Here is a 27,269-nt window from a genome sequence, read left to right on the forward strand (position 1 = left end):
GCAGCGGCGTCCCCTGCCCCGAATGAAAGGGCCGGTCCCGGCCAGGCAGCGGCCCTGAGCGACCGGCGGCCGCGGGGGGCGGGCCGCGCCCAGCCGCTGCTCTCAGCCCCGCCGCCACGCCCGCAGCACGGGTGAGTGACCGAGGGGGGCTGCCCGCCCGCCTTCCTGCCCGCGCTGCCGCCGCTTTGCCGCGTTCCCCCCCCCCCCCCCCCTCTCTCGGCCCTCCTCACGCTGCCCCGCCCGGCCGGGCCCCAGCCCCAGTTGTCCGCCCGCCGCTGCCCCTTCCCGGGAACCCCATCCCCATCCCGTTGGCAGCCCCCTCCTGCCCCAGCCCCGCGCCCTCCTTCCCCGGCATCCGCCCCCCGGGCCGCGAGTCCCGTTTACCTAAAGTTTGCCCCAAATTTTGGGGGAGGAAGGTTGGGGGGCGCCCCCCTCCCCGAGGGCTGGGGCCTGCCGGGACCCCCCCCGGCCGCAGGGCAGCACCCCCGGGGCAGCGGGCCCCCCCTGGGGGGAGCAGCCCGGTGGGAGCAGCGCCCGCTCCCTGCGCAAACTTTCCCGGAGCTCGCTCGGTGCTGGCTGCCCGATTTCCCTCACCCCAGGCTGTCCCGGTGGAACTTCAGGTTCCCTGTGCTGTTAGTGTGCAGGTTTTCCAGACCTGGGCCTTTCCCCCCCTCACCCCCCCTCCAACCCCTTGGGTACCCTTTTTGGAGGAAGTTTCAGAGATGAGTTTTTAGCCCGCTGCTGGTGGTGTCCGTAGGATGCTCTGGGAACGTAACTTTTGCCTAAAGATTTCCATGGGACTCGTGACTTTTGGTTCTCAACTACAGGATGGCTCCCTCCTCCCCGGTTTCATTCCTGGCCGCAAAATAATGCCCCCAGGGATGAGCGATTGACCCTAGAAAGTAGAAAGCACGTGAAAGTTTCTTCAATAGAGAGTCTGGTATCCAGTGAGCATCTTGCAAAACCCTATGCCAGTGTTTTCTGCAGATTTTCCTGGCAGACAAAATCGCTTTATCGTGCCTGGTGATTTTTTTTAAGCCTATGTGTTTCTCTTGTAGGTTTGCCTCGGATGTCTGATATTTTTTGGCATACAAATTCAAATCCTAAATATATATATTTTTTTGTTATTTTGTAGTCATACAGGTCATGCAGCAAAACAAAGTTTATATGAGAAAGTTTAGCATCTAGATCCCGTCCTCTGGTGGAAGTACAAGCAGGGGCTTGACTTCTGAAAATGTGTGATAGCTCTTGAAGCATATTCAGGCAATAAATAGAAATTAGAACCCAGGTTACTTTCTGCTCTTTGGTATTGAGCAATGTCTCGTACACCGAGAAGCCTCCTCCTTGAACTTGCACTTTCTTTTGTGTTCCAAAACCTGTTGTCTGAACTCAGTAAAACGGTACGCGAGCTGTAAGAGTTCGTGAAACTTGCTTCCTTAAAGATTAAATAAAGATGCTATCAGGAGAAGCATCGTGTTGAATACATTAAGAAACATGAATGCAAATGAAGCAAAATTTTCAAGTGAAAAAATCAGTGAATAGGTTTCTTTTTTTTGGTGATTTTAGAGTAGGTGTAACGTCTCCTTTTTAGACCGAGTCTGTGGACAGCGTGCCTCTATGTAATAATTGATGTTCTGTGGTACTTGTCCCATTTTGGTAGAGATAATGCGTGATCTTCCCAGTCAGTGATTCCATGGTGCGTGGCTTTCTGCGAGCCAGCCTACAAAACTTTCTCTGACAAAGCTGACAACCACGATTCCTGTCAGGAGTATACGTAAGCACCATTCTAAATCTTATTCACTACTTTGTTTTTTGTTTTTTAATATAGAAAATAGAAATATTGAGGTGTTTTAAACTTGCATTATTTTTCACTTTCCTATGAAATGCACTTTGATGGTTGACAAATTAGATCCAACAAATTGGATTAGTTGTTTTGGGGTGATTTTAGCTGATGAGATGAAAACAAAATTTTGGGTGCTTGCTTTTAGAATTCTTGGTCTATAGTATAGCTGTGTAATTTTTAATCTCTATCAGTTGTTTTTTTTAATGGACAAGATAAGTGCACTTTGGCACAAAGGAAGGTAACCCCAGAAGCAGTATTTTCTGATGTTTCTGAAAAAGTCCATAAATAAGCCCATAAATTAGGGAGAGATCTACAAATAAAATATTTCTGAAATATTTCTCATACTCATTTTTTCCTGCAGTCTTTCTGAAGATCATGTTCATGTGTAGTGATCCAGAAAATACAAGTGCAAATAATGCAGTATTGTGAAGAAAACTCGTAGATACCTTTGTGAAATGCTTTCAGGTTGCTGTCATCTAATAGTGAAAAGAATGCGTGTTTCCTTTCTGGCCTATCCTGGTGCTTGTTGGTCTGCTTGTGTTTTGAATATTTTTCAAGTGTTATTCGTAATTGAGTAATTATTTCAAACCGCAATATTCGTTGATGAACAAGTAAATCTTAGTATTATTTTTAACTTCATTGTGAGCCTTAAAAATCTAATTCTGTAGAAGTACTTGAAGAAGTTTGGCTGCGTCAGGTTGTAGAAGTGCTGTAAAGATGTGTCGCCCCACGCCTGTTACTCACTGCAAGGCGTGAGGCTGGGGGCAGTTGGTTGCAGTGAGCCCTGAGAAACTTCTTTATAATCTCATTTCATGGAAAATTTCTGTTATTATAAATTAAAGATGATGAGAGCGGCTTGGAATTTTTTGAATTTGTTTTATAAATGATTTCCATTTTCTAAAATGTGAATTAGTCAAGTGGAAGGATAGCTATTATTTATAGTAGTAATTCTTACTAGAAGAGAAAGTTTCTGTTAGTCAGTAGAACCCGTACACGTGTTCAAGGAAATTTCTCATCTTCTTGCTAAGAGCTACTGCTGTCGCTGTCAATGCAGCGATAATATAATCCAAATATAAAGTGAAACAGATACAGTCGTGTGGGTCTATCAGGTTATTTATATCAAAGCAGAACTTGCATTTTAAATTACTTTAATGTATTTCTAACTCATCACTGCATGATTTATGTTGAGCTATTGAATGTGATCGGAAAACAAACATTTTTGAGATATTGTTTCATCCTTGTCTTTTGCAAGTCTTTTTCCTGCTTCCAAGTATTTTAAGATTTAAAAAAAAAAAAAACGTAAAACGTTCTGAAGTCTGTGTTTCCTTCCTTCAGAAACCATTCCTCCTTTCTGCTCAAAAAGGGATTACAGAATTGTCTTGTCTTGTTTTTTTCTTTAGAAGAATACAGTATAGTAATTCTTTTGTGTTAACACTTGAGGACTCTCTATTGCCGCTGCAGAAGGGTGTGACTAGTTTATCCAGATTGGCACATTTTTTGTGCAAATCAGCAAGATCTGAAATCTATGCATTCTTCTTATGAGTATGCGTCACCAGCTAGTAAACTGCTTTCCAATTATAAAGAAAGCAAATGAAGCTGTTGATAAAGCAAAGGGATAGATCCACCACAGCCGCTACCTTTTGATGTTTGAATTTTGTAGTAAACATTGCTTGGCAAGCACTTAAAATTCAGTCTCTGAAAATCGATGAAAATGGAAGAATGAGACTCTAAAATGATAGTCCTTTACGAATAGTACGTGCCAACAGAAACTTAATAATATTCCTCTGCTTTCAGTTGTAAAAGTAGCGAGCGCTGCCTGTGTTACGAGTGTCTGACAGCACTGCGAAGCTGGCAGGTTTGGCTATGCAAATTTCAAAAAAAGAAGTCGCACATTTTCATGCAGATAGCCATTATAGCATTGTCCAGATGTATTGCAAATCTGCTGTTCTGGCTACTTTTTCTTTTTTTTTCCCCCCCAAAAAAATACCAAACTATGTGGTGGCTTTTCTTATTAAGATGAGAGGGATGTGGACAAAAGCTGAAGAGGAAACCTTTGCTGCAGTTGTGCCCATTCTGACAGTAAGGCTCCAATCTCCAAAATAAAAGGGTGTAAACGAGTCTATTTGAAGAGGACACAGTATTTTATTTCTTGAAAGATGTAAAAGCAAATGAACTAATTAATCCTGGGCCGAGAAGCATGTACATTTGTTAGGTGTTTTCACTTTTGAACTTGCAGTGCCTGCCTCGGGGGATTGGGACCGTAATGATATATTTCAAAGTATGTTGCTGGTAGCACTGTGAGAAGTTGAAATTCAACATGAACCTCAATCTTAAGTTGCTTTTCTTAGATGATGATAACAGCTCTCATGTGGTTACTGAGAACTAGTATGATGCAGCTAATTTAACTACGGGTCTTGAAAAGGTTTCCATTGCAGCCTGTTAGTCATAGATCCTCTAAAATTTTGTCCTTAATGCTGTTTGACTAGCCGCAATGTGATCTATGTAATACCTAAAATGGTAACGCTTTATCATCTCATCAGTACCCTTTGCTAAGGGTAGGTGCTACACTACTTTGTGAGCTTTTAAACTCAAAACCAGTTCCGGGTGCTGAGCTGGACTCAGAGTTTTATTTTGGTTCTGTGTTTGTTTTGTGGCATGAATTTTATTGCATGTGCAGGTAGTAAGTATGTTTTCTACAAATTGCTTTACTGTAACAAACAAGTAAAAGAATGGGATTAAAAAGTTGTGGTTACTCTTTCCCCCAGAGTCCTTATGATTGCTGTTGTTATATTTTCCATTTATCTCATCTTCCCCTAAGGTTTTTACATGTCCAGAATTTTATATTGATGTTCAAACTTTTTTGCTTAAAGGACTAATTCTGCTTCCTGATACAGTTCTGTAAAAAGTAGCCAACTACAGCATCTGCTGGGTGTATGCTTGTTTGATTATATTGTAGTAAACTGAGAGGTAAGGCAGGAAAGATCATTTTCAAACAACCAATACTGTATTTATGAAGCTGTAAGCTAAATTGCCCTTTGCTGACGTTAACATGATGATTGCACTTTTTTTTCTGTAGCATTGATAGGAGTGAAGTGGCATTCTAAGGACATTTAAAATCATGACAAGCTCGGTTGGACAGAAAAAAGTCTCTTCAAGACAAAGGAAGTGTGGTTTTTGTAGATCTAATAAAGATAATGAATGTGGACAATTATTGATGTCAGAAAACCAGAAGGTGGCAGCACATCACAAATGTATGGTAAGTAACCCATAGGAAAAGGGAAATGAATGTAGTGAACTAGTGGAAGGTGACAACCATATATATATATATATATATATATATAAAATAAATAAAATAAAAAAATAAGCTGTGGCATTGGTAAAATGATTAATTGTTCTAATTTGAAATTATAGTGGTTTTCAAATGGGTAAATGTTCTATAGTGTATATATTTTAAAATTAACGTTTGTTTTTATAATTTTAGCTGTTTTCATCTGCACTGGTATCTTCACACACTGATAATGAGAGTCTTGGTGGATTCTCTATTGAGGATATTCAGAAAGAAATAAAGAGAGGCACTAAATTGGTAAGTCTCTGTTTTTAGACCTTGAAAACGAAAGACAGTACTTTCTTATCTTCTAGAAAGTTTATATTGAAAGTGTTCAGTAATATATTTTTTGTTTTTAAAGTGTTAACGTTTGTGTGAGCTCTGAGGTAAAGGACAGAAGATGATGATGAAGAAAAGTCAGTCTTAGTTTTAGCAAAAAATATAATTGGATATGATTACACTAATTAAAATGAAATTTAAATGTCAGTTAACCAACCCTTGAAGCATCATGGAATTATTCAAAAATAAATCAAAAATTACTATTTTTACAATCACTTTTTTCTTATTGGCATATGTAGATGGTTGTAGCAGATGTGAGTTTTTTTCTAAGCTAATATGAAAACTTTCAGGGTATGCCTGTTTTTCCTTCTAATGGGCTGCATATAAAAATAGCACTTACTAAATTTATGCTTCTAATCCAGTAATTTCTATTTATATTTTCATTCTAGATTTCAGAATAAAAACCACGCTCTAGGGATCTGGCAAGGGTAATACTGTACCTTTACCAGTATTTGGCTTTGCTACCAAATTGCGATTTTAACTACCAAAGAGGCTATGGCTTCCTTTTACATTGATTTAAAAGTGGAGCTTGTGAATATTGATATCCTATGAGGTACATGGGTATAATAGTGATTATAGCACTACCAAATTGATGAGAATTGGGCAGAAATTACTCTTTTTATTCCCCAGAATCTAAGCTAATTCATTGCTTGTTTTTCATTTTCTATTTTCAATATGATGGAGGCCTTTTCAAAATATTTTTTATCAGATTATCAACTCACTCCTCACACTTACTATTTTCAGCTTAATTATTTGCCAGTCTTACATATTTTTATAGTCTTTTGACTGAGAGTAGTCGTGTGTTTTTGTGGAACTACAATTAAATAACAGCAGTCTGATATTTCATCCATTATATCATTTATATCTTTTCCAGCACCTACAACTTGATTTGCTCTAGTTAGATGAAGCATAAAGAAGTAACTGTTCACAGATAATTCACTTCATGATTAGGAACTTTAAAAGAATATGGTAATAAATGGAAGTACAGATCACAAAGAAACTTTTTGATTCTTGGGTCTCCTAAATGTTTTCTTTAAGGTTATTTATTTTTATGTCATTGGTGATTTCTTTCTATGTGTTTCTGAGTCTCTCTATGTACTTTCATTGATGCGACATCTGAATAAGTTCTTTGAGTTCACTTTAACCAGATCCAGATTTTCTGCAAAAAGCTGAAAAACTTAGATTCTCTATTTGGAGGGAATTAACAGGATTCTTTTGTATATTAACATGGGTGTTGAAGTAACTGTGCTTTATCTCTGTCTGTAGGCATCAGTAAACTACTGCTCTGTCACCCCCCCCCCCCCCCCCCCAAAAAAACAAAAAACAAAAAACAAAAAAACAACACTTTGACTTGTATAGGAAGTTGAAAAAGCTAATTGTTTATAGCTAGCCTAAATATGCTGCCACAGTCTGCTTTCTGTTCTAGACTTTTTTTGGGGGAGAGACTCATTGAGCAAAAATAGCTCAGTGTGGTGCACTGATTTACTAATTTAGTGCAAGTAGCTTGCACTAAACTTGTCTGCAGACAGATTTTATATAGTTGCCCTCCTTCAGTAGATGCTACTGCTGACCAGGTATGCACTGAAAATTGATGCCTGTTCATTATCGAAGTGATAATGACTGATACATAGAGTGTTTCTGTGGTAATAAATTTGTCTAAGAAAAGTTTGTAGGCTCAAACCTTAATAGGCCAGTCTTACAAACCCGTTAACATTGGGGAATACAATCCGCTGATGTTTTTATTATTTCTGCTAGCCATGCATGGACGGATTTTTTTTTAAAGAGATTGTTTTGCAGCTTGTCAGACTTCATATATACCTGATATAACTTGGGAATTAATTAATGTGTTGACGGTGACTGTTTGGACAGCTAGACTTGTACCAATGCAATAAATGTTTTATTACTCCCAGGAAATACAGACCAATAAATCAATATAAACATTCCTGTGGTCTGTTTTGTTCTTACAGATACATCTTGGCATTCTTGAAAAGAAAGCTCAAATTTTGTCAATTTTCTGTTCAAAAATACTGCACTACTGACTGGAATTGATTAGATCAGTGTAACTTGAACTTGAGCTTTTTTTTTTTTTTTTTTTTTTTTTTAAAAAAAAAAAAGCTTTGATCAACCATTATTATCTATTAAAATCTAATGGGAAGGAATGGGAGGACATGCAGGATACAAGCACAAAGCTCCACTTGTCTAGGGAGAGGAGTTAAATGGGAAATTCTGACATTTTGGAGCAATATTATGTCAGTAGGAAATAATATAGAGGAAAAAAATGCAATAATATCAACTATTCTTTTCATAACATAATATGAGAAAGTTAGTGAACAATTTAGATGGCATATTCTCAACAGTAAAAAGTCTAGTGTGAGATCTAATTACTGGGAAAGAGGAGTAAAGTATCAGGATTCCATTTAAGCCTTTTTGCAATAAAAATATAGCAAAAGTTAGTATAAATAAAAGTTTTGTTGTATTTAACATTTTACTAAATTTGGTGTTTTAGAAGTAATAAAAAGAAATAACTATGTAAAAACGAGGAAAAGTTAGCTGCTGCATCAGTATTTCATAGTCTGCAAAGTTCATTACCAAAGACGTTTCCTCCTTCTACCGTTTTTCTATGCTACCTTGAGAATGTAATTCAGAATTAAACAGCTAGAATTTGTGATTTTACGTTTTCTCAAATGGTTGGTACAAACATTGGGGTTGGAGGTTTAGGTGACTGTCACTTCTATGAAACAAGTCATATTCTACAAATCATTTGTTTTCCTCTTTGAATTGGTAATGAATGTATTTTGAATACTGTACTGTTGCATAATTGTAACAATTTTCTCCTTGATTTTAAAATAAATGAAGAAAAACACCAGGGAGGAGTGGCAAGAACAGTTCATTACTTAGCAGTTAGCATAACAATATTCCTGTCCGTAACTGCTTTTGTTTTGTCACTGGGAGTGACACTGCAAGCTTCTATATTATTTTTGAACTCAGAGATATCAAGTCAACAGTAACATGAATTGTGCTTTCTTTTTTTCTTTACAGATGTGTTCTTTATGCCATTGTCCTGGAGCAACCATTGGTTGTGATGTGAAAACATGTCACAAGACATATCACTACTACTGTGCTTTGCATGATAAAGCTCAGATAAGAGAGAAACCCTCACAAGGCATTTACATGTAACTATTATTTATTTACTAAGTTTACTTTTGTATTTATGTTTTATGTTCTTTGTTCTTTTTTTTTTTTTTTAAAGAAAAAAAAAACACAATACCCTTTGAATCTAACCAAAACTGTTACAAAAAAATCTAATGATTGTGGCAATCAAAATAGTGATGTGCTAAAAAAAAAAAAATAAGGCACATTCTTCACTGCAAGTTTTATGTATCAGTGAGTCTTACAAGTGGGAGAAAAATGTACTGGCATTTAAATTTAAAAGATGAGTAAATAATCTGTGAATCGTAACTGACTTGACAGTTTTCAACTACTTTGTTTATAGGATTTTATGTCGAAAACACAAGAAAACTACGCATAACTCTGAAGGTAAAATTATTCAATATAAATTTTTCCCATTGTAGAAAGATATTTTGGTTAAATTTATTTTTTCTGGAGAATATAAATGTTTTCAGTAAAAATTAGAACTATATATTTTTGAGAAATAGTGAGTTTGGAAGCCCATCTGATTTCTGTATTTTCTCTAAAAAAAAAAAAAATAGTGAGGTAGAGAAAAACCCTAAAACTAAATTTTAGTCTGTTCTAAAGATAGCATGTTCCGTCAAAACATAGTATGGGTAGAAGTAATGCATTCTTTTCTAGGAAGAAGCTGGCTTATATTTTTAGCTAAATATTCACAGTATTTACATCTAAAATTCATGAAATTCGTCAGGTAGCAGTTGATTTTTGCCACTTCTAGCATTCCTAAGCGTACACCATTTTGTTGAACAATTAAATACAGTTTAACTCCTCAAATAAGAAGGATCCAACATTAAATAAATGTGCTTATGATCAGATCGCTTAGATACATTGCTGAATAATTTTGATTAAAAAAAAAGCTGTATGCATACATTGATGAAAAGCTAAGCATCTCTGCAGAGGAGAGTAGTGAAATGCACAAGGGGTGATATGCCACAAAAGTTGGTAAATCGTGTGGTCTGACAAAATTCCAAACTAATTTTCAGTTTTGTATTTATGCATATTTTTCCTTGTTAACTACCGTATCTTTATCTGGGTAAGCAAGCATTTGTTAGTTTACTTTTGCATTACTTTCACTTCAAATGTTGCAGGTTTAGCTAGTGAGGACTGCATTTAGCGATAATAAAATTTCATAAATTGTCTCTTTCTGCAACTACATGCTTATGGTACTGCATTACTTATGCTATGGGTAGTGTTAATGGTAAGGTTTGGGTGTTACTTCAGTGTTCAAAAGGATATTGAAGGCAGTAGGAAATCCCAAAGTAAATCTTTTGGTTTAGTCTATTTAAATATTCTAGCATGCTTTGTATAAAACATTCTGTTCTGATTTTGCTGTTAGTAGATTGAAGCAAGGAAAGCAGTATGCATGTTAATATGGCCCTATCTCTTTGAAGAATTGTAGTTTGGGAATTTGTTTTAGGATTTGTTTTGCTTGTTACCAGAAACAAAAGACATTTGAGTCCAAAGACAGAGACACTGATCTCTTAAACTGATACTTAAATGTGATATTTTATACTTACTGAGAAATGGCTTATGCTGGCATCTATTGAAGAATGCCACCATTTCTACATGGAGTCCAGTGCCAACAGATTTATTTTTTTCCTGCTTGGAACTCCTTGCAGGATCTGAACTTGTGCTTTTCTTTAAGAGTTTTCAGAAATTCTCTAATTGTACAATGTTATTCTCTAAGAGTAGGGGCTTTTAAATTTTACATGGATGCTAATCTATCTTTACATGGATGCTGATCTATTTGTATGAGAAGACATGGGAAAAATTGCTACAGTAAGATACTGTTTTCTTACATATTGATGATTGTAGCTTTTTAAGCATTAAATAAGGTTCATCCAAAGAAACTCAGACTAAGATGAAGAGGAGGAAAAACCATCAATCAGATGAGGCCAGAGAACCCAATACATACTATCTTACATAGAATTTGACTTTGCATTCCACTTATTTTTTTGCTTAAAATACCTAGTTCTGGTATGTGTTATGCTTCTAGAAATATGGGTAGCTGTACATTACATTTTTATTTTCTGGTTTTGTTTAGTATTTGTCGGAGACTGTAGCCTGGCGCTCTTTTCTGAAGAGTCAGATCTCTTTTTAGATGATACAATTTCAGGAACTTACTATACTGTACCTGTAAAATGTTACTTATGATCTGCGAATTGATAGTGCCAGAATCAAGGGCTCTTTTATGCTGGACCTCCTATAAACCACAGGAAGTAAAGATACATATTGCATCTGTCTTAAGGAAATGACTTACAGAATAGTATAGCGATGATATTGTGCTGTGTTGAAAAATGATCAGCTTTTGAAGATAGAGAAATCTACAGGATAGCTTTCAGAGTTCAAGAAGAGACTTGAGAGACTTTGTTTCTCTATAATTAATTCTCTATAATTAAGTACTGAAGTTTGTTCAGAGAAGTGGTAACTGGAAGATGCAGGATGGTGAGGTTAGTCAGAGATGAGCTTTGTGTATGCATTTTGTTGGTTTGTTTCTTGAAGGAAATGCGTCTCAAAGAGGAATTTAAATGTGAAGGAATGGTGGTTTGTGAAACCAGAGAAGACTTGCAGAGAAAAAGAAACTAGCCAAGGATACTGGATGCTAACATAGCACCTTTGTTTCATTTTCATGAATCCTTGCTTACAGCAGTGTTTTCGTAACAGAATAGTTAAAGCAAATCACTGGTTATGTCACTCAGTGTAGATGCATGGGGCACTGGAATTGTAAGTCTCTTTTAATGGAAACTTATTGCTTCTGCTCAGGAACGTTTGTGTGTTTTTCCTTGTTCAGTGTAGAATGTCTGGATTTGTGTCCTCTGCTCTATATCTAGATTTAATTGTTGCAGTCCAAGTATTTTTTTCTTATGTCACTTGGGTTAGTGGATGTCGGTAGAGTTTTTAGGAGTGTTTGGTTTGATGTCCTCTAGAACAGTATTGGCTTTGGATTTATTTTTTTTTCCTGTAGGTAGTACTGCTATCTAATAGTGGGATTTCTTCCTTCCCTTCCTTCAAAAACAGGTGCTTTTTTAGCATCCTGGCTCAAGTCTGAGATGTGGTTGATGTAAGTTTTTGTTAGAAGCTCTAGTTCTTCTCAGTAAATTAATAAAAATCTGCTAACAATTTAATACCAGTTAAGGAAAAAATGGTTGAAGGACCCATGTAGGAATTAAGTTACCAACGTAAAACTTAAATTAAAAAAGACCTCTTAAATGTTGCTTCTTGCTGTCATGAAGTTCAAGTGGAGCAAGAATTCATCAGACTAAGTATCTCCTGACTCATCAAGACAAAATTAATGAGCAATGGGAGTTCATTTCCCTTTAATTGACAGGAGTTGAACTACCTTCTGTTTTGTTGGAATAGGAAAACAGGAAACACAACAACAAAGTAATCTGCTCTTAGATTCATCATCTGTCTTTACAGATTGTTGGTTTTGTCTAATTTATTTGAATGGCCTAGCCTTCAGATGACGTAGAACAGAAAAAATGCATTTCGCCTATTTTTTTTTGTTATATTTCAGTGTAATTCATTTGTGCTTTGTTCCCATTAGCTGGTAAAAAGAACAGTAAAGTCAAGGTACTCACACTTTTTTCTTGGCTTTGGCCATGATGCTAACAAATTTGAAGTAACCTGCTCAGAGGAGCAGACCAAGTTGTGGAAGTTTCACGTCTGCATTTTTGTCTTTCTGCGTATAAATGCAACTGTTTTGACCTGAACTTCAAGTAATAGTTTAAATCTTAATCTCAGCAAGCCCTCGTAAGTATTCAGTACCTTACAAGTTACAGAAATTGGTACCAGTGCTTTCAGACTAGCACAGCTAACTATTAGCTGAGTTACTGTTCAGTTTGATACAATTGCATTTATTCTTTTTGAAGAGTAAAGTATTGTTGAACTAAGGATTTGGGCCTGGTTATTGGAATTTATTTCTATGTACTAAAAATAATCATTGAAAACAAATTTGTTATCTTTTATTCAGTTCCCTACAAGTGGGCCTGCCCTGGCCCTTATATATTTAAAACAAATTCAGCTGATCCAGAACAGTTTACAATAAACTAAGATAAGAATATTTCATTCTGTTACGTAGTAATAATAAAATGAAGAATAAAGATAACTGCCATGTGACTACTTAATGTTTAAAACAAAAGATGCTTGGGACTGTTGGGTCTGAAAATAGTGTACATAATTCCTATTGTATCTGTACCCAAAGCCTTGGAGAATTATGTTTCCACAATAGAAATAAGGACACTTCGTGTCTCGGTATCCTTTTTATCTTATTCTACGGATCAAACTTGAAATCTGTGCTTTTCTCTTTGCTCAGTAAGTGGAGTCAGGATAAGATTCCTCTATGAGACCTAATTACGGACTGCAATCTGTAACAAACAGATCACTTTTTCAAAGCACTGTTTAAGCCAGAAGTTGATAGCAAAAACGTCGAAAACCTTTTGGCATTATGACTAGTTAAGATTCTGATTCATTTTAAGGTGCTTCAGTCAGTCTGTCTTCATAGTTACGTTTTCTTTAACAGTGTTCACAGCATAAGCTTGCCTACTGTTGTATCTGCTAATGCAGTCAGGTGTGAAAGTTTCTGTAGTGTTGCAGTTCAGTCATTTCAATTTTGCTGGTGGGTGGTTCCAAATTCCTTGTAAGCTCTGCTAACTCAGCCTTCTTGTTGTCTGTATTATGGAGAAAGCTGCTCTGAGTATGGCATCAAATGTATGTATAGTGTTACAACAAGAACGGGGGCTCCAGGTAAAAGGAGAAAATCTAAAAGTAATGTGGTGAGTGATACATACCATCTGAGAAGCTGTCCTGTGATGTTTACAGTTTGTTTTTGTTTCTTATCTTGGCAAGACCGTATTCAAATAGGAACTTGGTCAGTTAACTAATATTTAAAAGGTTTATCAGACCAGTTGTCATAAGCCTTCTCATAAGCCTTCTGATTATGCAGATAAGCTGAACATATTGTCTGTCTTTAGTGTCTGCCAACAATTGTTCACCTGAGAAAGTGTTTAGATTGTGTGGTTAAGGAGTATTTAATTCATTTTCTATGTTAAATGTACTTAATTGAAGAAACAATCTCAAGTATTTCATAACATAGTTAATATTTGGTCAAAAGTATTTTTTGGACAAGAAGCATCAGTTCCTTGAGGGTATCTGGTACTTTTGAAAACAAATTATTGGCTAGACTTAAGGGATAATTTGGCTTTTTCCCCTCCACTCTTATTTCCTCCAATTTAGATACATGTAATCTAGTCTTTTTCTATTTTCAAAAAGAAAATACATAAGAATTATATTCAGTATTTTGATGCTTTATTTCACATCATTTTCTGATGTAAGCTACAGCTATTTCACAACCTGTTCACTTGAACCTGTATTTGCTTGCAAATGTTTTTAAGCAAATCTGTTTTTTATTAATACTTAAAAATGCAATTACACTTCCATTATTAACTACTAGGACAATAAGGTTTTTGGATTTTGTGACATTTCTTTTTAAAATAATTATGTTGTCGCATGAGGTTCATTCTTTTGAGCCATATTTTTAAGGACATCTTACTTTAATATGCTACTTTACTTTTTCTGATATTCTGTTTCTCTTCTAAAATTCTTTAAAGTGATTTTTGTTCTTTGTAATTTTAAGAGCTTCTCTTTTGTTCTAAGTGCACTATGAAACTTAAGCATACGCTTGTTTTCAGATTTACATACCAGCATATCTAAGACACTTTGTATTCTACATTTTGGCTACTTTTTATGTACAGCCCTACTTACAAATGTGTATTTCCCATCAGTTTTGTTTATCTTTCTTGTACAGATGTATACCTTTTGCTTCTGGCTCGGTCATTGTTTAAGATAATGTAGCAAGTAGAGTAGTATTAGCTTTTACTGAACACATCCTCCTTTTATTTGTTGTTTCACAACCATTAAATCACTTAATTCTTTGCATTAGTTTGCTTTAACATAGCTTGTGGAAAAGGGTGGTTCCTGGTGTATTTCAAGCTCAAGTAATAAAGAATAGATCAGTGATATCTTAACTTCTGTGTCAAGCTTTGTTTTAAGCAGCAACATATCTTGATCCTTTTTCCGTCTAGTCATGATCAAAAGAGAATTCATAGAATTCTCTCTGAAGCTGTCTTTGTGTTAACAGTTTATAAAATACAGAATTTTGCTCGTCTTCTTTTTGTGGTACTTTGTACTGCTCATAGATTGCTAAAATGCAAATGTGGGGCTTGTTGCTCATCTTTCTGCTCATCCAAATTTACAATATCATTTTCTTAGGTGCTTTTGAAAATGTAGAATGTTTCCTCTTAATAACACTCCCCCCCTTCTGAGATCATATTGCATATTAAGCTTGTTGTTTTTAGATGTATTGTTTAGGGACTTCTGCAGAAAGCTCATAAGATAACTCCTTTGAAGAGTCCAGATAAAGTTGTGTTGAGAATATTGTGATGGTTTTAAAAATCAATGCAGTAGCGGGATACGGGATGGGGGCAGTTGAAAGTATATTCAGGGAATCTCAGGGGATTCAGAGTATGGGTGATATCCATGATAAAACTTCATCTGGTCAGGGAGGAGTTGAACAACTTTTTGTGTTTTCCTTAGTTCAAGCTGACATGAGAAGTTGGAAACACCCAACCATCAGATGCCAGGGAAACAGGGTAAGCTGGCAGTGGGCTTGAGGGGAGGGATAGGGCACGAACCAAACTGTATATTAAACAGTAAAGACCATCCAAGGCAGGTATATTTTAAAGCTGGTTACTATTCTTTCTCCTTGAACTGTTGCACTTGTTCATAGTGCTGTTAAAATAGATAGAAACCTTAATGTTTTGAGGTATTCATCTCGCAGGTAGATGTGGTAGTGTAGGTTCTCACATTTCGGGCGTGTTAATCCATAGGCTCATGTCTCTTGTAGTGTGGAGAAATAAATCTGTAAGGAATCTTATTTACTTTAACGGAGGGGTCATGTAGTGTCTAGATTTCAGTGAGCTCTGAACTTTTTTGGAAGTACAAGATTTGAGAGCAGGAAAGGGGTTCTCCTTTGAGGAAAGCTGTGCAATCTTGATGCTTTTTTATGTTATCCCAGAAACATCTTTCAGAAATGCAAGGTTTACGTTTCAAATCTTAAATATTCTGATTATAGATGAAAAATAGCACTTAATTTGCTCTATAAGGAAGCTGTAACAAAAAATTGGCTTTGGCATGTGCTTGGTTTTTACAGTTAAGCTCCATTTCCAGTTTTGAAAGTATGACTACAGAGGGTTTGGGATATGCTTTAATGCTTAGAAAATAAAGGTGGACAAAGGTGGAAAGCAGCATGGTTGACAGGATAGGTAATGAATTGGGGGAGAAAACAGAGGATGTTGGTGAATGGACTTCGTTCTGCTTTATGAAATACAGCAGGAAAATCCATGGAATGATTTTGGAGGGAGTATTTGTCTTTCAGACTTATTTAAAGGGTCACCATTTTAATAGTCACTTTTTTCTAAGACTTTTTTTCTTTTTAGTAGAAGTACCATCTATAGTTTCTTTAAATGTAGAAGTATTTATGAAGATTGACAGATTTTTTTTAATATATTAGGGGGAAGTTCACGTATATGATGAGGGACAAGATAAAATGTAATTTTCTTTGAAAGAGCTTTTCAGGTTGTAATAAAACTTTCTATATGCAGTCTGAGAGGTATGATATCTAAATTGCATAATCTTGCTTTGGGAATTTAACAATTTATGTTAAATGAGAAATAAATTTAGATAGTAAATTATGAAAAGGAAATGTAAAATGTGTTGTTTCATTAGATAATCCCTGTCATCATGTGTTTTATTATACTCTGTTTTGAGTAGAGTAAATTGTGGTACTCCTGTCATCTCATTAGAAAAGAGTAGGATGCATACTGAAGCATAAGAAAGTTGTGGTAGATATAGTTACGTAGATTTAGTTTAGTAGTGACTTTGAATATGTGTATATAGCTGATCTGTCAATTTAAGTGAAAATAATTTGCAGATTTGTATGAATTTCTTCTCAAATTTTTGCCTCCTTACCACACATCTGTGTAGAGCTTTGGGGGGAATTAAATTTCATTCAAATATGTTGTGATATGTTTGGATTAGTTTTTTCTTCTTTATTAATAAATGTGCAAGAAGCTGAAATTATTTCAGGGATTAGCAGCAGATGTGATAGACTAAGTTTCATAACACGCTTGTATGCAAGGCCCTCAGGCCTGTAGTTCACTTTGCTGCAACTAAAAGTTTGTGGCTGTGGAATATATTCAGGGCTTTGATTTCAAACTTCTGTGTAGTTGATTCATTGTTAATCGGGAGATAGAATGAGTGATCTGATTTGTATGCAATAATGGATAAGAAAGATGAACTCTGTGAAACAACTCTTAGTCTCAAAGTAAGATGTCCTGTCTGAATTTGGGACAAAGATATAATGGTGATAAGTGCCCTAGTGGTATTTCATAATAATAACACAACGGTGAAGTGTCCCATTAATGTATAAGCATAGTTGTTCTGGATCACCTATTAGGATTTTGTTCCATTTTGGGGGCTCATATTGATGTTTATTGCTTGGAATTTCAGATTTATGTAGCAGTATGCGTGCATGTTTCATTAAACAAGTCTGCTGAAATAACTTTGCAGTTTGAGCAGGGGTAGATTTTGCATATTAAAAGAAAAAAGACTGCTCCTGTGAGCTTTTGGTGATCAGGAAAGTTGTTAGCGATCGAGTAGAGCTGGTTATTAATTATTTATATTCATAGTGGAAATAAATTCTGCTAACTTCTTGAAGTTATCTTTATTAACTGTATGCTTTTGATTAATCGAAAGAACACTGCTATAATCACAGAATATTTAAGGTTAGAAGGGACCTCTGGAGATCATCTGGTCCAACCCCCCTGCTCAAGCAGGATCGTCTAGAACATGTTGCGCAGGATCACCTCCAGGCAGTTTTTGAGTATCTCCATAGAAGGGGCTCATACTGGACTACAGTTCTGCGTAGCAATTCAGCAGCTGGCCTGGCATTTTCAAAGGAATTTGTCAGACCTCTTCAGTATACTTGTATTAAAAATATGCTTTCTCATATTCCTAATGGTCTATAAACGCTCCATCTGGGATTTTGTCAGTGTGAATGATTTTCTGTAAACTGGCTCCCTGCTTTTAGCTGTAGATTTAAAAATAGGCTGTAAATAAAATGAAATTTTAGGTTTCTTTCATGGAAGCAAAATACATTTCAATTGTTGTAAAACTTCTTAATATTATAGCCAAAATAGGTGATTTATTTTTTTTAAAGTCAAAAGACATCAATAAAGCAAGGTGAGAGGAGTTATTTAGAAAACATTGGCATAATATCAAGTGCAATTTACACTGGATGCATGCATCTTAAAAAAAAGTTTGTGGTTGAAAACATCTGTTGGGTGTATTTCAAGTGAAGGTGAATATATTTATCTGAGGCCATATTTTGCTCCTGAAAGTAGCAGTTGTAAGAAAGGTTAAACCTTCATATATTACGTTATAAAGATGCAAAGCTGTGTGATGTCTATAAAGAAGTAAATGTTTTCAGGAACTTGCATGTTTGTAATAAATGTGAAAAAGCTATTTTCTAAAACTATTTTATTTCTGAGAAATACAGAAAATACAGGTTGTTTTTTCTTGTTTTTGGTTTTGTTTTGCGTAAAATTTTTGAGAATGTTATTTGATGATGTTTTCTAACTCCTAAAGCAGATTTAGAAGAAAGTATCAATGAACATGAGTTGGAGCCTTCACCTCCCAAAGGAAAAAGGAGGGGTCGTAAGGGAAAGCCAAGAAAAACAAATTTAAAAGGGCAATCAGAAGACACTAGATCTACGTCCTCACATGGCACAGACGAAATAGAAAGCAGTTCCTATGTAAGCAGTAAATATGCTAAACTTCTTAGAAGACAGAATTGCATATTTCTTCTCTGCAAATATATTTTTTATTAAAATCTGTGTTTGTCTGAGCCTCCAGCTGGTGGCCACAGGCTTTTAAAATTGCAACCTTATTTGTAACCCAGCAGTATATTTTAGTAAAATGTTTTTCTTTCAGAGAGACAGGTCTCCCCACAGAAGCAGCCCCAGTGATACAAAACCTAAATGTGGATTCTGTCATGCAGGTGAAGAAGAAAATGAAGCTAGAGGAAAGCTTCATATATTTAATGCCAAAAAGGCTGCAGCACACTATAAGTGCATGGTGAGTAACAGTATTGTTGTTAATCAGTTTATTATGAATTTTGACTGAACTGCTGTTTTAGGTTTTAATATGGTACCCTTATATGTAGTTATGCATGAATATTGTCTTCGAGTTGATGATCTCTTTAAGTGTTGAAGTGTTGTGAAGTGAGCAATTCATTGATTTTTTTTCACTGCAGGCAATATGTGCATAAAAGTTGGCTACGTGCTAAGAGATGTAGAATGTAGCATGTAGTTCAGGGAGACTCTTTACTGTTTAAAAAAAGTTCCCTTAGCATCTAAATGCATACACGGTATTTAAAAATGAGTGAGAAAATAATTTTAACTGAAAGAATCCACTCAAAAAAATAAAATACAAGTACCTTTACAGGCATTGAGACAGAATCCTGGAAGCATCAATGAACTTCATTAATTTTCTGACCAGTGGATTCAGGTTGTGACACAGTTAGAGTGTGGGACATGGGAGTTCTAGAAAACCCTTGCCAACTGTCAGATTGAAAAGAATCTGATAATTTCAATGACCTTGTGCAAATAGTACTGTCTTTCATGTAACCAATTCTATGAATGAAGTAGTGCTCTGAACAGCAACCACAGTATTTTCTATTGTACCTTGAAAGGAATAAGTAGTCCAGACAATCTATGCAATATTAATGGTCCTGCTACAACTGGCATAACTAAGCAAAGATCTGGTGTGTGCCAGCAGCCTTGAGCATTCTTCTTTGCTGTTTTGTGTACCTGAGCTTCAGATTTAAGACTGTTTAAGTTGACTATACAAGAATGGTGATAGTAGGGATGATGCTTATGTATTCCATTGTCATACCTCAGGGTTTTTTGGGTACGTTGACATTCTGTGCCATGAATGTGCTGATTTACCTAAACGGCACAGAGAAGAAACTGGAATATTCCTGAGAAGTTCACTGGTATAATTAATAATATCGGTAATTTATTACTTTGTATTTTCAGCATTGTAGTCATTTTTTGTCTACTCCTTTTTCATTTAAAATACCTCTCTCCAAGATAGCAAACGTAATTAAAGCAGTCAGGTGGGTATCAGAAAGAACACTCATCATACTAATCTCTACGCAGCATGGTATTTCATCCTCATTTGTTGGTAGAGCACAGTCTGAGACAACTGAATACAGAACATTCCTTTCTGCGATTCCTGCACATAACTTCTTTAATGTTGGTGATCTGAAATTATTTTGTATTTGCTTGGTTTACAGTTATTCTCTTCTGGCACTGTCCAGCTAACAACAACATCAAGGGCAGAGTTTGGTGATTTTGATATCAAAACTGTTCTTCAAGAAATCAAGAGAGGAAAAAGAATGGTATGTATCTGCAGAATGTAATGAATGTGCCACTGAGTCTACTAAGGAGTATATAGGTCTGTCTGTTTGCTTTTGTGAAACAATCGTTTCCATCTACTTATGACAAAATTTAAATGTATTGGTACTTTGGGGATAGCTAGGCAGATAGGAGTCGCCTTTAAAATACCACGTGCCCAAACAAATATGTGCAATAATATGTGCTATTTTACAGCAGATTTCAGTACAAAGGATAGGAACCTGGGAGTTCATGTTTTTAATAGGTTTGTGTTAAATGGTTTCTGGTTTTACAGTATTGTTGATTAACTTTTTATTGGAAGGATGATGTGCCAGAGAAATTACTGTATTTCAAAAAGAGAGACATAAACATGAGGAACACTAAACTGAACAGAGACTGAAAGGCTGAACAGTGCCCCTCTTCTTTCTCTTTAACAGAAATGCACGCTTTGCAGCCAGCCTGGTGCTACTATTGGGTGTGAAATTAAAGCCTGCATAAAAACATACCATTACCACTGTGGAGTAGAAGACAAAGCTAAATACATTGAGAATATGTCACGAGGAATTTATAAGTAAGAACCTATGTACATCTTGAGTCTATAATGCAAGGGAAGATATTTCATAACATCTTTTCTGCCAAGCTTGACAAATCAAGTTAACAAATATTCCATTTAAAACTAATTTTTTAAGCAGTAATTGCAAAATATTTTGGTTATTCTAACTCTTCAAATTTCTGTACAACAATATGTGAGTGGAGAAAAACAATTATAACTCGCTATGTTTTCCTCTTTTGATTAATCTATATTTTCTGTTGCAAAAGCCCTGGATAATTTGTTATGATTGCTCCATATGGATAAGTTTTGTAGCTTATTTTGGTTCTTTTGGACCCCGTAACTTTTTCCTTGCTTGCTGAACTGCAGCTGTTGTTGAGCTGCCAGTGTTGTTGTGCCCACAAGAGGGCATTCTGTGAGCAGTGTATTTTCAGCAGTTTTTGAAAACTAGAATTGATCAAATCTTGTTGGTTCGTCTTTACCTCAGCCTTGTTTTCTTTGTTTAACTGCTGCTTAACTGAAAAACATGAATAAGTTACTACCAATTTTCCTGTAGCACTCTACCAAAACTAATTGAGAAGAGATTCTTTTATTCTTTCAGTAAAAAATCTTACCTGTTTCTTTTATTGTGTTAGACTCTATTGTAAAAACCATAGTGGAAATGATGAAAGAGATGAAGAGGATGAAGAAAGAGAAAGCAAAAGCCGTGGGAAATCAGGCACTGACCATAATGACATTCCTCAGCAGCAGCTCAATGGAAACTAGGTATGGAAGTTACTCCTGACAGATCTGTTACCAAGACTGAAACGCAATATACATTTAATGTAGTTTATTGCAGTGAAGTATTTAAATCTAGTGTATGCGGATAAGTAGTTTCTATTGGCATACTGTAGAAAAACGGGGAGGATGCGTTGGTTTTTAAATCTGGCTGACTTCGTAACAGTATGAGAAGGGAGGCCCTCATTTCTATCGCTAAATATAGATGTGATGTCAGAGCTGCAAAATGCTTTTCTGTATGACTTTAAATTTACCATTGTTTTCATCATTTTTTAAACAGGTTCAAGGGACAGAGTTATAGAACTGGGAATGGCTAAGACATCATAACTACTAATTCTTTTAAATTGTTTTCTAAATTCAAAAAAGGGTTAGTAATTTTTTTACTACCCAACTCTGTTAGAAATTTCATTGAACTGCCTGAAACGTTCATGTGTGTGAGCCTTCAGTAAGTGGCAGAGTTTTACATGTCAATATTAATGTAGTTTGTAGTCTGCAGTGTCTGGAAAAAAAAATGAAACACTATATAAATGATATGTAATATGTACAGTGTCAAAAGTTAAGGCAGACATTGAAATGAAGCAAGATCTATATTTCTGGACTGAATAAAAACCTTAAGATTTGGAACGTGTAAGTTGTTTAGTGGATTCATGCAAAGAAGGAAGGTCTTAGCTAGTTTAATTAACAACGTGGACAAATTCATGGTGGCAACAAGCTGGTACTTTGTGAATTTTGCATTTTCTTCATATACAAGTTATGGAGGCCATACATGGGAAAGCCGCTCTCTGTTTTTGCTTGCAAAGCACACAGTGAAAAAGGACTCAGTGTACACCGAAGCACGCTTGAACATTTCAGGTTGTTCCTGTTGTGATTGCTCATTCCGCCCAGCATTGTTTGCAGGAGATTTACTTGAGCAGCTGTTGGTTCTGAGCTGTGAGCTTTAGAACTCATGCCAAAGGGCTGTAGTTCATTCTTTCCCCCAACAACCCACTTTCAGTGTCCCTGATTTACAAAGAACACTTTACTAAGTGTGATTTAAACCTTGCTATATAAATGCTTGGACTCTGCAGCCCGATCTTTCTCTTCAGAGAGTTACAACTCTTAACTCACTATGGAATTTAGCCACCATATCTGACGTCCATACCTCAAGTGTTCTATGTTGTGTGGAACACTTCATGTTTTGTCCAGAATATGCATAGAGGTCCCATATTCTGTAAGAAGAATGAGGAAACAACTTTTTTTTTTTGCTAGATTGGTATTTATTTTTTAATCTTATGACCACTATATGAGAAACTTTGCTTATCATCCTTATTGCTTTAGTGATTTTTTTTTTTTCCTCCTCTTTCTGTCAAGTCAACAAATCACATCATGGAATTCTACTTGCTGGAGCTTTTGATGTTCCTTTAGGGAATAATCAGATCTAAGTTATACCAAACCTAACAGATCAGTCCTCTGACTGCTTTCAAAACACCTTGTAATTTCTAATGGCTACAAGTTTCTTCAATTGGTCTGTTAAAGCACATTCTCAGACTTAAATAAAACCAAAAAGCTGAATCTAGTCCACATGTTTGTCTGTTGCTATCACATCACTGTATTGTTTGTTTAGGGTTTTGACTTGTTTCGCTCTGAACTCCCAACAAAACTTCCAGATTTGAAGGAAGGAAACAAGCAAAATACACTGATTTGACTATAAACTGCTACAGTTCTGTGATTGGTATTGCAAAAACAGTTCAGTTGTAACATGAGTTTCTGTAGCATTTTTTTACTTGTATTTTTAAAAGATTTAATGTGTGTCATTGTCTTCTTATGCATTCCCTTAATGTCTTGAGGGACTCAATTACTGTATATTAGAGTTTCTAACATTTTACCTGTTAGAATTCAATCAATTCTGTTTGCTTTCCTGGAGAATAATGCAGTTTTGGAAAGAAATATTGCTGTGTACAGAAAATATTCAGTTACTGCTCTAAACATGATGCCATTGATCATTTTTATTTTGTATTTGTAACTTTCAAAATTAAAAGCGTGACTTGAATTGCAATGACAGATCGATTATTGAAATTGTCTATCAAGGTGTTTTGTTTCTTCTAGAACATGAACATTTTTCAGCCACTCAGAACAGTTTTAGAATGCGAAATAACATCCTTCAGTGTCTAAATTACTTCTAGATTTGTGCCTCAGACATGGCCCTCCCATGGAATAAAGGCACTTTGTTTGCAGCTACTGTATTTTTAACCAAGGCTGGATGACAGGTGCATGGGGTGGATCTGCCAGCATACTGACTGTACTTGAGACTAAGCGCTATATCGCGTCAGTTGCTTAGTATAAAGTATAATATTCAGTCCAGTAATCCATCTGTTGTGAAATAAATTACCCCATTCCATGCTTCTGAGAACCAGAACAGCACTTTACCTTTGGGTAGCAGAAAAGTAAGTGGCTGGTTACCTGTTACCTCCTTGTGCTGAGATGGCCTGACTAAACTGTCGTTAATTCAGAATTCATGGAAACAATGTCAAAAGCAAAAATCTCTTTTCTTATGAGCCTCAAATTTGTCATAACTTGACTTCAATTTATGTATGCTGGGTAAAAGTGCCTTACAATGTAAAAATTGTATTTATATGTTCCCAAGTAGCATTACCTGCTGGGGAGTAATTCTGTCGTGGTGTTAATATTTAGAAGAAATGTACCTCAGCAGTGTATTTACTGTACATCTCTTATGTCCTTAATTGTAGTTTTAAAAAGCATGACAATGTATGATAGTATACAACATTTACATATTTTTTTTAAAGACAAAATACTGCCATTACTGTCTTTTTATGTGTATTTTAGCTTGGAATTTCAGACAGTCTGTCTGAGGGGGGTTTTTGTTTGTTTGTTTGTTTTGGTAAAGCAATGTAATCTTTGCAAGCATATATTGGAAGATTATTCTGGAGCATCTACTGCCTTCCCAGAAACGTTAGAAGTAATACAAGTGCTCTGTAGGTGGGATAGGTATGTTTAAATTAGCTAGGTAAATTAATGCAGTCTATTTTTTACTGAGATGATTTTTTTTTTTTGGATAGGCACCTTCTGTTTTCATCTCACAATCAGAGAACTCTTAATTTAACAAAACTTGTCTTATGAAACTGGTGTCACTATTTTATTATTTTTTTTTGGCCTTTGGGTATTTCTTTTGCTCACAAGTGTAATGTCTGCTGTTTAAAGTCTCCTGGAACCCTCTGGGATGGAGGTTTCTCCCCAACTCACTGTATCTCTGTATTAACAGATCTGCGATCGTGCTATACCAAGAAAGGACTGTACCAAGGAAGGACAGGCATCAGAAGGGTATTGTTCAAATTACTTGAGGATACAGCTGGTGTAATGCCAGAGTCCCAAGGCATGATCAAACACCATAGCAGTAAGCTGTGCTATCACTCCATTTCAAGGAAGGGCAAAAGGCCGGTTCAATACCAACATCTGTGTAGCTAAGTAGGATGAAATAGATTAGGTGACCAAAATATCTGCTTATTCAGCAGGTGTTGATCCACAGGAGGTTCTATGATAAAGCTCCAGTAGGAGTTGTACCAGCGTAATTCCTGGAGGGCAGCAATAAGTCCACCATCTACACTCCACAAAGTCTGATCTTTAGGTACAAAGAGCTGTGCTGATCTAGAATGATGTGGTTAGACTGAATCTGGCTCTAAATTTCTGTTATTAGTGTACAATAAATGTATTATTAAGTAAGAGGCCTTGCTTCTTACTGCTGCCTAAATGAAGAGTAACTTTACAGTGAAGCAGAGTGAGAGATGAAGGGGTGATAATGTATTTGAAATATCAGACTTATCTGGCAGGTGATAATCAGTTCATTCCAAAAACGTTAATGTGCTGAATCAGATTGACAAGAAAATGAATCCTAATTAGTTGAAATTAATCTGAAGAGAACTGAAAGTACATCATAGCAAATAGTAACTCTTCTTCCACATCACAAGGAACAGATTCCACTGTATTAGTGATGGAGGTTTATATATAAAAAAAAGAAAAAACAGAACAGCTCTTAATTTATATACTTATTGAAGCAGATTCTATATATGCATATGTATGCACATTCATTAATCAGCAGTACATCTCAACCCTTAAAAGATCCTGGAGAACTGTTGCTTGTCAAAAAGCACTCAGGTTAGGCTAACATTTGCAGCTTTTGCTCTAGCATACATTTACATTAGGTGTAAAGACAAGGAATGTGTAAAAGAGGGTAAATGCATTCCTATCTACAATGTTATGTATATTTTGTTCCTGTTATATTGGCTTTACTTCCAAAGTTGTAGTTTGCAGTATTAGTTTCTTTTTATTGGTATCCTTGCATATATATATATTCAATAAATGAGTTATGAATTTCATATTTGCATATCTGTCCTTTTTCTGAAAGTAGAACTTTAAAACTGACACTTGAATGCATAAAAGCAGTGTTCCCTATTGATGTTAAAGTACCACGAAAGTTTTACCAGAAGACAGGTGAGTGCATACTTACAGTGTGCTACTTACTTGGTGGTAACTGCGTACTTGTGCGTTGTTCCTAACTTTGTGTAATGGGTAAGTTGCTTTGTATTTACCACTTGCTAATAATGAGAAGTGGCTGGCTCACTAAAGGTTGCCGTTCTCACCTTTTAAGGACTTCTTGAAGGCTGTGTCATAATAATTTAGAGTAAGATAGATACCGAGAGCGCAGAGTGTAATATAGTTAGGTTGCAGAAGAGCGGATAGACGCAGGATGCATGTTAGAACCATGTAAATGTGGTGTAAAAGATCAGCAAAACGAAGAATTGCTTGGAAGATGCTTGGTTTTGTTCCAAATAAAAAGCTGCTGAGAGCGAGAGAGTGAGTGAGAGTAATATTCAGTATTTTTCAAGTGTCGAGAAATGTAATGGGGAAAACTTTAAAATAAATGTTTTTTGTTTGTTTTAAAAGGAGCTGTGTGCTTTTATGTTGACATGTTGATTTAATTACTGCGCTAGGTATTTACTGTGTCCTGGGAAACGGTATCCCCAGTCAACACAGACTTATTTGTTGGGAAAAAAATTGTCATAGATCATCTTCAAATAAGAGTTGACAAATAATCAGATATTGTTGATGGAGTATAATTATTAATACTGTGATTACATATCCATCTTTGCAAGGGTTTCCTGAAAAGGTGAGTTTTAAGTTTTCTATTGTCAAATTTGATGTTTGGAGTAGTTCACTACATGGTGTTTGATGCCATGTAAATAGTTACCAGATAGATGTTTATTTTATGTGCTGTATGTTTTTGTTTGTCATTCAGTCAGCTGGAATCATTGAAAGAGGTTCACGATATTGTTGAGGAACCTTCTCTGTTTTGTGGACGTCTTCATTCACTGGTCACTGAAATCTTGGAATAATGGCAGAGGAATCCATAGACACAGGACCAAACACCTTTCATTGTCCTCATATAGCGTGATGTTAGGGCAGAGTAGTGAGTACTTCAGTGGCTCCTGTGTCCCCGCTTTAATGAACTCTACTTAATCTACCATATGTAAGAGACTTGCAGCACAGGCAAAACAAGAGAAGTTACCTTTGTGCCTAGATCATCTACCACATATGGTAAATGACTTTCAAGCCTTAGAGACAAAAGAAGGATGCTGTAAAGTCTAAAGTCTCAGCTTGTGTCTCTGTTTCCACCTTTCTGTTCTGGGCCAGTAATTTAAACTGGAAAACTAATGGAACAGAGAAACTGTTTGTGAG

At 36.0% G+C, this 27,269-nt stretch overlaps 1 protein-coding gene across 4 annotated transcripts; it reads left to right on the plus strand.

Annotated features, from left to right (window-relative positions):
- Window positions 1-25,909, plus strand: PHF6 (PHD finger protein 6). 4 transcript variants are annotated; one of them, XM_032196144.1, is made up of 11 exons: window positions 1-131; window positions 4,920-5,099; window positions 5,325-5,426; window positions 8,547-8,680; window positions 9,001-9,044; window positions 18,402-18,568; window positions 18,747-18,890; window positions 20,113-20,217; window positions 20,650-20,783; window positions 21,398-21,527; window positions 21,820-25,909. In XM_032196144.1, exons 2-10 carry the CDS (start codon window positions 4,962-4,964, stop codon window positions 21,525-21,527), a joined length of 1,098 nt encoding a protein of 365 aa, XP_032052035.1. In that variant the 5' UTR covers window positions 1-131; window positions 4,920-4,961; the 3' UTR covers window positions 21,820-25,909. The 4 variants fall into 4 exon arrangements, with proteins under 4 accessions (XP_032052035.1, XP_032052034.1, XP_032052036.1 ...); XM_032196143.1 differs by lacking the exon at window positions 1-131 and adding an exon at window positions 1,622-1,774; XM_032196145.1 differs by lacking the exon at window positions 1-131 and adding an exon at window positions 1,622-1,774 and having other exon boundaries at window positions 24,799-25,909.
- Window positions 25,910-27,269: the final 1,360 nt, after the last annotated feature.

This window comes from Aythya fuligula, chromosome 13 (assembly GCF_009819795.1).
Source record: "Aythya fuligula isolate bAytFul2 chromosome 13, bAytFul2.pri, whole genome shotgun sequence".
Taxonomy (NCBI): Eukaryota; Metazoa; Chordata; class Aves; order Anseriformes; family Anatidae; genus Aythya; species Aythya fuligula.